The sequence below is a fragment of the Erpetoichthys calabaricus genome, chromosome 6 (genome assembly GCF_900747795.2).
Source record: "Erpetoichthys calabaricus chromosome 6, fErpCal1.3, whole genome shotgun sequence".
Classification (NCBI taxonomy): domain Eukaryota; kingdom Metazoa; phylum Chordata; class Cladistia; order Polypteriformes; family Polypteridae; genus Erpetoichthys; species Erpetoichthys calabaricus.
This window is the reverse complement of record NC_041399.2, coordinates 122,690,464-122,705,286: the sequence shown is the minus strand read 5'-3', so window position 1 is coordinate 122,705,286 and position 14,823 is coordinate 122,690,464. Positions and strand designations below refer to the sequence as shown.

Below are 14,823 nucleotides of genomic sequence, written 5' to 3'. Positions count from 1 at the left end.
CCATCCAAGCGACGTCTTTTTCAATGACGCCCCTGCTTATTTCAGCAGGACAATGCGAAGCCACATTCTGCATGTGTTACAACAGCGTGGCTTCGTAGTAAAAGAGTGCGGGTATTAGACTGGCCTGCCTGCATTCCAGACCTGTCTCCCATTGAAAATGTGTGGCGCATTATGAAGCGCAAAATACGACAACAGAGATCCCGAACTGTTGAGCAACTGAAGTTGTACATCAAGCAAGAATGGGAAAGAATTCCACCTACACAGCTTCAACAATTAGTGTCCTCAGTTCCCAAACGCTTATTGAGTGTTGTTAAAAGGAAAGGTGATATAACACAGTGGTAAACATGCCCCTGTCCCAGCTTTTTTGGAACGTGTTGCAGGCATCAAATTCAAAATGAGTGAAGATTTGCAAAACAACAATAAAGTTTATCAGTTTGAACATTCCATATCTTGTCTTTGTAGTGTATTCAATTGAATATAGGTTGAAAAGGATTTGCAAATCATTGTATTCTGTTTTTATTTACGTTTTACACAACGTCCCAACTTCATTGGAATTGGGGTTATAAAATGTTCTCTATAAATCTTCAATGAGAATAGAAAGTATTGGCATACTAACAGTTCTTACTACTTCTGCAGACAACTTTTTATAAACTCATTACTTAAAATGCAAAAGCATATTTTTTATGCAACTAAACAATTTCAAAACGGTTCCTAGAACTAAGAGAAAGAGCAAGTGCAACCAGTGTATGCACTCTTTAAATTCAGCATTGAGCTGAGTAAATGCCCATTTAACAAATGAATAGCATATGGCCTTACGCAGTCTTTCTTATTGGCTAGACTGATTAAAGAAGTGATGATTAGTCCTCTAATCTCTGCTTTTCAAAGATACCCCTCCCTCCACACCAACACACACACACACACAAACACACTGTCTTCTTGTGCAGATTTGCTTCCTTATTCAGTCACAGGACAATCCCTTTGATTAAGACAATTTCCAGGAAATTTAGGTAAGGAATACACCTCAAACATCTCCTATTATTTTTAAGAGATAGCTTGTGGTTTTGATTTTTTGGTAAACCTGATTATAATGTGTTTTGATCAGATTATCAATTGTTCCTTGAATGATGTATTCCTTTTCCTGTATACTAAAATATTTTAATAGATGTATTTTAAAGTCACATTTGTTCCATTTTTAGTTGTCTTCTAGAGTATTGTATTTTTTTTTTAATGTTCATTCTGGAGTGAAATGTAATATAATAGTAATGTTATGTTAGTATGTTAATGCTAGCACGAAAACCCCAATTCACTTGACACTTAGATTGCTACTTAATTATTTCATTCTTTAATTATATCTCGTATTTCTGTGGGCCTCTGAGATTACTATATGGTTAGGATTTACTAACATAATCTATACAAATATTCAAAATTCATTAAAACTTCAGTGAAACAGGAAAAACATTAACATCTTGTTATCAAAACCTTCCAAGAGATTACTTGCATAGAACACCACATGTGTACATTTTGGAGGTGGGTATAGTCCATAGAAGTATTCATTTTTATCGTTTAGGTATTCTCATTGTCGGTGCTTTTAATGATTTTGTTTTTCGGGATTAAAATGTTTATTTTATGGCAGTTATAATACACTTTGTTGTTGTTCAGATTCAATAACTTAAACCTAAATTTAAGGATTATTTAGCTTATGTGTTTCCTGTTGGAATTTCTTTTAGGCTTGCAAGCATAAAATACAAGATTATTTCTTGTCTTTTTTTACTGACGGAAAATATGTTGTTTGTGTTTATGATAGTTTTATCATTGTTGAGAGCAGCATGCTTCTAGGTTGAATCCCTCTCTAGTTTTTTTCTCTTCTACAACTTACATTTAGTTTAATGTATTCCATGCCTTTTTAGCCATGCCATATGCATTTTTCAATTATATGAAACCCTATTTAAGTTTATTCTACATAGTAAACTATTGCTGTGAATGTTAGCTAGATAGTTTATTTGGTGTTTAATCTATCGCCATGAAATCTGTCTTTAGATTATTCACCAAGTATACTTTGGAAATAGTTGGTAAATAAGGTTGCAAAGTGATAAAACCTGTGTGCTATGCTGCATAGTACATTTAATGTATTATGTGTACCTTTATGTATCCTATTGAGTCCTTCACACTCTTTACTAAAATGGTAAATGGTATATTTATTGTCTTCTATTAAAATTAACATGCAGTATATTTCCACAAAATGTTCAATGTGGTTATCATTGTAGCTTTGCTATTTAAATCACAAAATGAAGCATAAAAATTGGATAAAAGGATGCATTTTTCACAATCTTTTCAAAAAAATGTTCTCAGTCCTTTTTAATTTAAATATCCACTACAGAGCAGATATTATCAAGCGTGTAAACAATTTTTAATGATGGTTTTAACAGTGTGCAGCAATTCTTCCTTTCCACAAGGAGACTGGGGGCTTATGTGGAGTTTGAATGTTCTCCCTGTGTCAATGTGGGCCTCCTCTGATTGCTCAGATTTCCTCCTGAAGTCCAAAACATGCAGTTTAGAATGATTGGTCTTTCTAAATTGTCCCTTGTGTGTGTGTGTGTGTGCGTGCATGTGTGTGCGTGTGTGTGCGTGTGTGTGTGTGTGTGCGTGTGCGTGTGTTTTCACTTTGTGATGGGTTGGTGCCCTGGATAGGTATTGTACTTGCTTTGTGCCCGACCCTTGCTGGGATAGGTTCCAGCTTCCCCGTGATACTGCTCTGCGTTTGGAAAATGGATGGAATAGCTGGTATTAACAGTAATAAATTATCATTAAAATAACTTAAGACTTTTAAAAATGTTTATATTGCTTTTCATTATTAAATAATGTGTTAAAAGGTGTATACTATGTTTTATAACATGCAGACTTGTTAACAGCAGCTTATTATGGATACCTAAAGTAAAGTGTTGCCAGTTTTTTTCTTATACTTATTAAAATTCCAAATCCAGTTCCCCTTAGACAACAGAATCTTGTAACTCATCCAACCAAATTAAATTTATATTGGGATTAGACTGTCTCATGGACTCCACTCCTCTCTAGTGTGATATATTATGGAATAGTATGGTACTGTACATACTATACATGTACTATATAAAATGAGAAATGCCCTAATATAATGCAGCTTTAATGCATGATCTACTGTATGTCAAAATTCACTTTAAGTCATATTAAATAATTTTGCATGTTGTATTTTATTTATAGCTTTACACTAATTTGCACCATTAACTCAAATGACTTGCATAATTGCATAATTGTTAACTTTATCTGGATACATAAGAATAGGTAGTTTTTGCTATTGTTATATGCTTGGATGTTAATGAACATTTAAAACATTAAGATTAATTTAAAGAGCAAATTGAAATTGGCCCAGTGAGAATGTTCCTGTGATACCTTACATTCATTGCTAGGACAGGCTTCAGCTTTGTGTGAATCTATATTGGAGAAGACGTGTTCTGAGAATGAACGTATAGATGGAGGTACCATGATTTCGCCATAGTACCCTAAGTTCTTGTCTATAAGCCGGACTCATGTATTAGCCGGAGACCAAAAATCATACGAATTTTTAAAATAAAATCGTATCATAGATAAGCCGGACTCATGGATAAGCCGAACGTACTATAACCTATAACTAATAGAAGGGAGGGAGGTCAGTGGTCTCACTCGCGCCCATTTAATTTCTTTAAGGGGGGAGAGAGTGTGAGATATTGCCGTCTCTCTCACTCCCCGCATGGCGCGGTTGGAGCGGCCGGAGCGCGTTCTTTCTGCTCTGGGCGTCGCCGAGTCAACACGAGCGCGTAGCGGTCATTTAAATTGTGATTTTATATGTAAGCATATTTAAATATATATCGCGGATTTCTGCGGACAATGGGTCTTTTAATTTCTGGTACATGCTTCCTCAGTTGGTTTGCCCAGTTGATTTCATACAAGGGACGCTTTTGGCAGATGGCTGAGAAGCTACCCGGCTTACTGTTCTCTCTCTCTTGCGCTGACTATCTGTGATCCTGACGTATGGGGATTGAGCAGGGGGGCTGTTTGCACACCTAGACGATACGGACGCTCGTCTAAAAATGCTGAAAGATTATCTTCACGTTGCTATCTTTTGTAAAGCTGATTCCTGAAAAGACATGCTGCACAGTGCTTCGCATACTTAAAAGCTCGAAGGGCACGTATTGATTTTTGACTGAAAAACAAACTCTCCCTCTCTTTGTCTGCTCCTGACGGAGGGGGTGTGAGCTGCCGCCTTCAACAGCTTTGTGCCGCGGTGCTTCGCATACTTAAAAGCCAAACAGACATATTGATTTGTTTGCTTCACTGCTTTGAAGAGGAAGATATGTTTGCATTCTTTTAATTGTGAGACGGAACTGTCATCTCTGTCTTGTCATGGAGCACAGTTTAAACTTTTGAAAAAGAGACAAATGTTTGTTTGCAGTGTTTGAATAACGTTCCTGTCTCTCTACAACCTCCTGTGTTTCTGCGCAAATCTGTGACCCAAGCATGACAATATAAAAATAACCATATAAACATATGGTTTCTACTTCGCAGATATTCTTATTTCGCGGGTGGTTCTGGAACGCAACCCCCGCGATGGATGTATAAGCCGGACTTATGTATAAGCCGATATTCTATTTTTTCATTTTCACAACTTTTTTCCTTAGATAAGCCGCGGCTTATTGACAAGAACTTAGGGTACTTCATATAATTAAAGTATGATATTAAAAACTCTTGTTTTTTAATTTAATTATTTTGCATTCTAAAAATGTATGAAATTGATTCATTCTCTAATGTAAAAAGGACATTTTCCTAAATAAAGTCTAATGAACAGAATATTCTTCTAAAAATGCAAGTTATAAAGAGGATTCAGGGTGAAGTGGTATTGTTATTAGTTAAAGCTATTTTGGTACTCTTTCGCAGTTGGGTTTTTACCCAATTCCCTGGCTTAATTTCCCATCACAGGATCTTCCATTCTGACGTTCTCATTAGCTAGTGTTTTTTAACACTAGAATTAGCAAAGTCTACGAAAAAACTCATAAACCCGGCCCACCTTAAATCCGTTCACATGTCTCTGTCAGAAATGGCAAAAAGCTCTCCCATCTCAAGCCTTGTTTATTTAGGAGTGAGGCACCCGGAGCTGTATAGTGTAAATAATATATTAGTTGGAACACATGCATTTCATGTGTATTCCATGTCTACAAATATCTATGTAAGTGTAGCATGACAGAAATGTTGAACACATACCTAAAAGACAAACTTTTTTAATGTATTAGTACTAACAACAAAATTTTGACATGAAGTGTATAATGTGTGAAGATTTTAGTCCAGATTTCAAATAAGCACTTTCACAAAAGGTAAAAGTATAACAAAACATTGCACTTTTATTCAAGACTATAACTGAAGAAAAACTTTGGGTTAGTGTACTTCATTGTTACAACTGCTTTGGCAGTACAGCTGTAAGAACTGCTGAGTCATAATCAAGAGGTCGCTGGTTCAAGCCTTGCCGTGTCACAAAATATACATTTTGAGTAAGTAGTGAGTAAGTACTGCTCTTATTGTTACTATTATACAATAAAAACATACATTTGATTTGAGTCTGTAACAGCTGGTGTAAACGTATGGTGCTTGTAAAGGTTAGTGTTTTTTAAATTTGGTTTTATTCTCTCAGTCACGTTCACGCTCGCCCTGATCTGACAATGTGTTAATTGGCTATGTCTCTTAACACCTATTAGCTAATGTGTGGTGAGCATACTGATGTAATAATGGCTGCCATTGCATCATCCAGGTGGATTCTACATGTTTTTAATGGTTGATGTGGCCCCCCGCTATGTAAAGTGCTTTTAGTCAGTCATTGTCCAACCCACTATATCCTAACACAGGGTCACGAAGGTCTGCTGGAGCCAATCTCAGCCAACACAGGGCATACGGCAGGAACAAGCCCTGGGCAGGGCACCAGCCCACCGCAGGGCACGCACACCCACACCCACACAGCAAGCACACACTAGGGACAATTTAGGATTGCCAATGCACCTAAAGTAGTCAGAAAAGTGCTAAATACATCTATTATAATAAATAATAATAATATATTATTATTATAGCAAATCAGAATGACCTACATGGCTTCATTATGTTGAACCCACACATACATTTGTGTTAGTTTTGATTTTATATAACACTTTTTTTGTGCTCACCACACATACATTTGTGTTAGTTTTGATTTTATATAACACTTTTTCTGTGCTCACCATCTTCTTCGATTTTTTTCAAAAGGCATAAGTTACAGCACAAGATAAATATTTAATGGAAAATACAGATACATTCTGTGAAATTCTAATGACAGAATATGTATTAAAATGGCAAAATTGTAAGGGAAAAATAAGTTTTACATATTGATGCAAATGTAGGTGTCTAAAAGAAAATCTCCCTAGCCTTAATTGAATGTTGGATCTAAATAATTTTTACAGAATAGGCTTAAAGTGATACTTGTAATAATAGGCATAGCAGGAAGACTTTTCAGTGTATCCCGAAGGTTGCCAGTTCGAATCCCAGTCACTGCCAAAAGAGATCCTACTCTGCTGGGCCCTTGAGCAAGGCCCTTAACCTTCAATTGCTCCAGGGGCGCTGTACAATGGCTGATCCTGCGCTCTGAACCCATGGGGTATGCGAAAACTAACAAATTCCTAATACAAGAAGTTGTATAAGGCGAAATAAAGAACAAAAAAAAAAAAAAAAAAAATGGTGTCTGACACTTGCTAAGGTGGATGCTTTGAAACTATCAAGAAAAAGTTATCATTTAAAAATAATACATTTGTTTTGTGTCATCATCACACCGCAGCATACAGCACAATATAGCGTAATTTATATATATGCAGAAATTTGCAGAATTCTTGTTTTCTAAGAAAAAAAATTGATCTCATTAAATTGTATTCTTTTGCTGTCAACAATAATATTTTGACATGTTTTACCAAATATTAGGATACTGAAATCTAATTATTTAGGTAATTTAACCTACATATTAAATATTTTTATATGAATTTTTATTTTATCATTATATTCTATAAAATCTATTTCTGATCATAATTTGAATGGTCAATTAATTTCTGCTTTTAACACCTGCTTTCAATTTACTTTTCAGACTATGCTGCTTATAATTCAAAATAAATTCAGTCATGTCTATTCAGGGTACTAATTCCCCCGTTGTTTTCATTTGGCTCTTTTTGTGTAACACTTACTCATGAATAAATATTGGGTGGCCTAACATTCCATCATTTTGTACCATATAGTGTATTTATTCATTTTCATGGTTTAAGCTTTTAAAATAACAAATAAAAAAACTTTGGACCACAAATGTAAACAGATTTACTATTGCATAAGTTTAGCGTCAACTCTATATGAACTTAAAAGCAGTTATTTTTTGATATAGTATACATTATATGTGCATTTTATGACCACTGTAAGAAATGGAACACTCCAGAAAACTAGAAAAACCTTTTTGAAGCATTAATACTGTATTAGAAGTGTCAGGAGATGTCAGGTTTGTTTGCTACTTTGCTGTCCTCAGTTGGGGCTAGAATTATTTGCTTGCTAGTGCCCCAAGTTAGTTGTCTGCTTTCCTTGATTGTTTTTTTTTATACTAGATATTTTAGATATTAATTTAGATCTCAACTGTTTTTGCAGAAAGAAATAAACAACATAAGAATAGAGTATTACATATAAATATAGTATAAATCATTTAAAAATGTGTCCTCATTAACACTTTTGCAGTTTAATATCTTGTATGTAATTTCCTGATGGATGTAGTCATGAATATTTAATTAAAAAATAAATTATGGTAATATTATCAACATAATGCATTTAAAAGATTGTTTTTAGTTTTTTTTTTTGAGCAACTGGTCAAATTTAATTACTTGGCTGACTGTTTCAGCATTGCTGCTTTCACTGATTAGTAAAAAATATTTTTCTATGTCTTGGCTAATCTTTTTTTAATTAACAAAACTGGAGTAAGCCAATGTCTCCCAGGAGTTACTTTTCTTGAATAACAATTTTTTTTTCTTCAGTTTCTTATACTAGTCTCCGGGATGAAAGACTAATTATTAATTAGTATTTAATATCTTATAGCTTTTATTTAAAAAAAATAAAAAGGAAAAAAAAGGTAGACTAAATAATGTAGTGGGCAAGTTTAACACAAACGTCAGATAATCATCTTCTCCGTATTATATTTTTTACAGTTATTTGAAATACAAAGTTTTACTTACTCTGGCTTTGCTATTTGACAGTTATCAACATTTGAAGGCTAACTAGGAATAGTGTAGTCCATCTTGGATAAGTTATATCTACTTTTTGATATATCTGTTTTGTAAATTGTCACCAGAGCTGTGGATAAATTTACCATCCATTCATCTGTTTTAGGGGTATTATATAAATAATTGCGTATAGTTTTTTTCCGCTTTTAAGTTTGTTTTATAAGGTCCGTATTTCAGAAAACAAAATATATTGGGCAGCAACAATGCAGAAATAATGGTAATTCTGAAAATGGGGTACCCTTAGCTGCTGTTAAAATAAGACAAGATTGTTTTCTTCTGATTCCACCTCTTCAGGCTTCTTATATAATGCAATTAACATGTGTGATTTTCTTTTTTTTTTTGTTCCCAAGCAATGGTTGGACCAAGACCAGTAGTGCTAACTGGGCCCTCAGGGGCAGGCAAGAGCACTCTTCTCAAGAGACTTATCAAGGAGTTTGAGGGCGTGTTTGGATTCAGTGTCTCACGTAAGTGCACAATTTTAAAAAAAAAAAAAATGAAGGGCATCATAAATGTTGATTAGTAGGCTTATTTATTTTCCCATATCTAAGAGGAGAAATCTTAAATGTAAAAAATTAATAGACTCCTTCAGTCTGGGGTTCATTTAACAAGAGAGAAGATTTCTCACTTAAAGATTTACCAATGTTGTTTCTTGTCCTATTGTGTATATAAACACAGGGAACTCCAGTTTCTGTATTACATCTTACCTGAAGAAGGGGCCTGAGTTTCCTCGAAAGCTTGCATATTGTAATCTTTTCAGTTAGCCAATAAAAGGTGTCAATCCACTACTAAAAAGCCAGAATAAAATAAGAAAGATATTAATTGCTTGCATTGATTCAGTGAGTAAAATAAATGACTTGGACTTGTGTCATAATTATGTGCAACTACATATAATACCAATACAAGATCCTGGCTAAATAATAGAGTTTGGGATGAGTATAACAGGTACACATTATTTAGGAAATCATCAGATTTTCACCTAACTCTTTAAATTTGGACCTCAAAACTGACAGCCTGCCCTTACTTATGTCATTTGTACCAACATGAATAATGACTACTGGATCCATGCCTACTGTGGGTTCACTTCCCGGTTCCTCCCTATGTGGATAGCGCTTTGAGTACTAAGAAAAGCGCTATATAAATGTAATGAATTATTATTATTATTACTCTGGCCAGGAGCTTCTCCACCCTTTCAAGGAGGTCATCAAGCTTTTCACCTTGAAGACAGCACTATGTTCAAGACTGTCTATCTCTGCACAGGCCAGTTTCGCAACTCCCCTAATGATTCGGTCCCCCACTAACACTACCTCTCTCTCTTGTTGGGTACGTTTTCAGGTAAACCTTGAGGCTCTTCATACCTACCTGTCACCTCAGAGTTCCTGCAAATATTTTGATACTTCCAGTTTCAGGGTTGATACTTCTGGGAAGTGTGCACCCTTTACTTTGTGCTTATGCCTGACAGTGAATGACCTACAATACCTCTAAGTCTCTGGACAGGATTGTTACACACTGTCTGTCTCCTTAAAGTTCACTGGGGCTGGTCCAGCAATTCTCTCCTATAATGCAGGCTAGACACAACAACAACAACAATAATTTATTTCTTGTACAGCTCCCCCCCCCCACCTTGACTCCCTAAGAAGACAAGAATAAACTCTCAAAAAATATCTTTGTAGGAAAAAATGTAAGAAATTTTGGGAAAGACAATTCAAAGAGAGACCCCTTTCCAGGTAGGCTGGGCATGCAGTGGGTGTCAAAAAATGGGGGTAAATGCATTACACAAAACACAATACAAGTAATCCTCTTCACAGAGCGGGATGGCTAATCGGTTGTTCCCATCTCAGGAATACAATAGTACTAGCAAAATACCCGCGCTTCGCAGCGGAGAAGTAGAGTGTTAAAGAAGTTATGAAAAAGAAAAGGAAACACTTTAAAAATAACATAACATGATTGTCAATGTAATTATGTTGTCATTGTTATGAGTTTTGCTGTCATATATATATATATATATATATATATATATATATATATATATATATATTCACGGCATTCGTAGTCTGTGTCACAATCGATTGTATAGGTGGTTACCTACCAGGTAACGCTTGTGGTTGGCCAGCAAGTCTGCTAACATCCGCCACGGTGCCCTCAGTTGTAGGTAACCACCCATACAATCAGATTGTGATTCAGACTACGAATGGCGTGAATGTAATTACCCCGATATACATGCTAGAGAAAACCTCAATGAAGAAGAAACAGTGTGTAAGCATACATATTAACACATGTGCAATTAAACGTGTGCATTTACGGGGTGATTTCTCAGGCTTAAAAGCTCGCCTTTTATTAAAAAGGTAAATGCAAACTGTTTTCATTCTGAAGGGCACAAACCACGTTGGATTTTAGCCGTTAAACACGCAAAAATGTCGGTACACCAGATAAATAAGCGCAACATATTATCAGTTGTATTGTATGCTTACAAAACATATAGAAATGTGTTAATCGTTAACTAATAGTATGGGATGGTGTTTTTCGACTCGCGCCTTGATTTAAACGATTCCATGTCTTGGTGGGTTTGCGTAGCTTATTGTCAATATCTTTACACCTGTTTTTAAGACTTATTGACTGAAACAGGCTTTCACGAAAAAAGTTTTGCTACAGGATACACCCTCTACAAGTTAAGGAAGTAAAAATAAAGGTATATATTTCTGTTTTATTTAAACCTTTTAAGTTCGTATGCATAGCCCCATTTGGCTGTTTTAGTTTTTTTTTTTTCTTTCTTCAGTAATATTTAATCTCCTTAAAGAAAAACAACATATGCATTTTACTTTTTTTGTATCTCTTTAGTAATATTTTAGTGTAAAAGGATAACCAGTATTTAAACCTTTTATGTTACTTTATAACGTTATTTTACACAATGTTGAAAAATTAATAAGAAAGCTACATATTTTGGCAGCTGCTGCTTTAATTTTCAATGAAATGAAAAAAGCTCTCCAAGAGAAAACCTCAATGAAGAAGAAACAGTTTGCACTATCTAAAAAGGAGAAACCCTCATTTATAAAGGTTTGCTGCAGATGACTTAACTGAAAATAAATGAATAGTTCCTATGTGTATAATACATATTTATCTATTTGACTTATGCCTTTATTCCAGCAACTTGCAACATCTGAGGTACAATTTGTTACATTACTTTTGTTTTTTGCAGCACAGGCAGGTGAAGTGACTTCCTCAGGGTCACACAGTGGTGTCAGTACCAGGATTTGAACTGACAAGCTCCGGGTTTGCTGAAATATTACTGAAGAAAGAAAAAAAACGAAAACGGGCAAATGGGGCTATGCATACAAATGTCCATCCATCCATTATCCAACCCGCTATATCCTAAATACAGGAGCCAATCCCTGCCAACACAGGGCACAAGGCAGGAAACAAACCCCGGGCAAGGTGCCAGCCCACCGCAGGGCGCACACACCCACACACCAGGGACAATTTAGAATCGCCAGTGCACCTAACCTGCATGTCTTTGAACTGTGGGAGGAAACCGGAGTACCCGGAGGAAACCCAGACAGACACGAGGAGAACATTCAAACTCCACGCAGGGAAGCGAACCCGGGTCTCCTAACTGGCACCTTTCACTGCGCCACCATACCGCCCACATACAAACTTAAAAGGTTTAAATAAAACAGAAATATATACCTTTAGTTTTACTTCCTTAACTTGTGGAGGGTGTATCCTGCAGCAAAGCCCTAACTTTTTTCATGAAAGCCCCTTTCTGTCAATAAGCCCTAAAAACAGGTGTAATGCTAAACTTGCAGCACCTCTATTCAATTACACTTGCCTAACGCCTCTCCTAAGGGGAGATACTGTGGGATCTGGGCATCAGTCAAAGCACCAATCACAGGCCCGATTAGAAAGCAGGAAGCTGTGATTTGTCGTCTCCCTCCCATGTGGCAATCACAGCCCGTGTTACAACGCACTATGTATGTATGTGTATTTGTATCTATGTATGTGTGTATATGTATGTGTGTATATATATATGTATATATATGTGGATGTGTATATATATATATATATATATATATATATATATATATATGTAGATATGTATATATGTGTATATGTAGATATATATATATATATATATATATATATATATATATATATATATATATATATATATATATATATATATCTACATATACACATATATACATATCTACATATATATATATATATATATATATATATATATGTATATATATATATATATATATATATATATATATATATGTATATGTATATATATATATGTATATGTATATATAAGTTTACATAACCTCTTTAACACACTACTTCTCCGCTGCGAAGCGCGGGTATTTTGCTAGTATACATATAGGCAGCACGGTGGCGCAGTGGTAGCGCTGCTGCCTCGCAGTTGGGAGACCCGGGTTCGCTTCCCGGGTCCTCCCTGCGTGGAGTTTGCATGTTCTCCCCGTGTCTGCGTGGGTTTCCTCCGGGTGCTCCAGTTTCCTCCCACAGTCCAAAGACATGCAGGTTAGGTGGATTGGCGATTGTAAATTGGCCCTAGTGTGTACTTGGTGTGTGGGTGTGTTTGTGTGTGTCCTGCGGTGGGTTGGCACCCTGCCCAGGATTGTTTCCTGCCTTGTGCCTTGTGTTGGATGTGATTGGCTTCAGCAGACCCCCGTGACCCTTTGTTCGGATTCAGCGGGTTGGAAAATGGATGGATGGATATATACATATCTACATATACACATATATACACATATACAGTATATATATATATAGAGAGAGATACACATATATATACATATATATATACACATATCAATTTATATATATACACACATACACACACAAACACATATGCATATATACATATACACATACACACATACGCCTACATATATATATATATATATATACATACATACATACATACAAAGCGCTGCTGCCTCGCAGTTAGGAGACCCGGGTTCGCTTCCCGGGTCCACCCTGCGTGGAGTTTGCATGTTCTCCCCGTGTCTGCGTGGGTTTCCTCCGGGCGCTCCGGTTTCCTCCCACAGTCCAAAGACATGCAGGTTAGGTGGATTGGTGATTCTAAATTGGCCCTAGTGTGTGCTTGGTGTGTGGGTGTGTTTGTGTGTGTCCTGCGGTGGGTTGGCACCCTGCCCAGGATTGGTTCCCTGCCTTGTGCCCTGTGTTGGCTGGGATTGGCTCCAGCAGACCCCCGTGACCCTGTGTTCGGATTCAGCGGGTTGGAAAATGGATGGATGGATATATATATATATATATATATATATATATATATATATATATATATATATATATATATATATATATATATACACACACACAGACACATATATATACATATATATTTACATATATGTACACATATATATACATATCTATATATATATATATATATATATATATATATATATATATATATATATATATATATATATATATATATATATATACACATACATAGACATACATATATACATACATACATTCACATATCTATATATATATAATTCACTAAGCCGGGAGACAAGTAGCCACCCATGGAAAGCACGCCGGAAGGGGCGTGGATTCACTAAACTGCCGACAAGTAAGACGCCAATGGCGCACGCAGGAAGGAGCCACGCCCACCAACTCTTAGACTATTGGATATGACGAAAAAATCACAGCAACGCCCACCAACTCGGACACGACGCCTCGGAAAACATGCCGTCATTTCTGTTTGTCTGTGCCACAGTCCACTTGCAGCTCTGAGCCACGTTGACTTTTCATTAGTCAACCTCAGTTGGACCTTGGTTCACACACAGGCAGCGCCAGAGAGACAGAAGCACACACACACACACAGGCAACGCCAGAGAGAGACAAGCGCACACACAGGCAGCGCGCGAGAGAGAGCCACGCGCACACACACAGAGGCAGCGCCAGAGAGAGACAAGCGCACACACAGGCAGCGCACCACGAGAGAGACGCGCGCACACACACAGAGGCAGTGCCAGAGAGAGACAAGCGCACACACAGGCAGCGCGCGCGCGAGAGAGAGAGAGAGAGCCGCGCACACACACAGAGGCAACGCCAGAGAGAGACAAGCGCACACACAGGCAGCGCGCGCGAGAGAGAGCCGCACACACACACAGAGGCAGCGCCACAGAGAGACAGAGGCACACACGGGCAGCGCAAGAGAGAGTCGCGCAATCCTTTAAAACTGAAGTTAAAACACAATGAAGGAAGGAGTCTTTAAAAACCAATAAGCCCTGTGCCTCTTTTTCATTAGCGTCTCACCTGCTTCAGGCGCTGCAACAGTCGAGACGCTCTCTCTGCAGCTGACCTTCTCTGTGCCTGACTCCACTACTGTCAGTCGCCAGATTAAAAATGGCCTTTTGAAGGGGAGCTATGGACCTGCTATACCACAGGAACACATTGCCTTAGAGCCTGCTCTTGCTCACTCTAACGTACTGACTTTCTC

General features: G+C 36.8%; 1 protein-coding gene across 6 annotated transcripts in view; it reads left to right on the top strand.

The window, feature by feature from the left end:
* Nucleotides 1-14,823, top strand: part of guk1a (guanylate kinase 1a) — a 122,049-nt gene that overhangs the window by 51,999 nt on the left and 55,227 nt on the right. For 5 of the 6 annotated variants that reach the window (XM_028803890.2, XM_028803889.2, XM_028803892.2 and 2 more), the window contains one exon: nucleotides 8,678-8,791. In XM_028803890.2, coding sequence (XP_028659723.1) covers nucleotides 8,680-8,791 — 112 coding nt within the window. In that variant the 5' untranslated portion in view covers nucleotides 8,678-8,679. Of the gene's footprint in view, nucleotides 1-902; nucleotides 1,008-8,677; nucleotides 8,792-14,823 lie in introns of those variants that run through there. The other variant, XM_051928901.1, reaches the window with a different exon arrangement.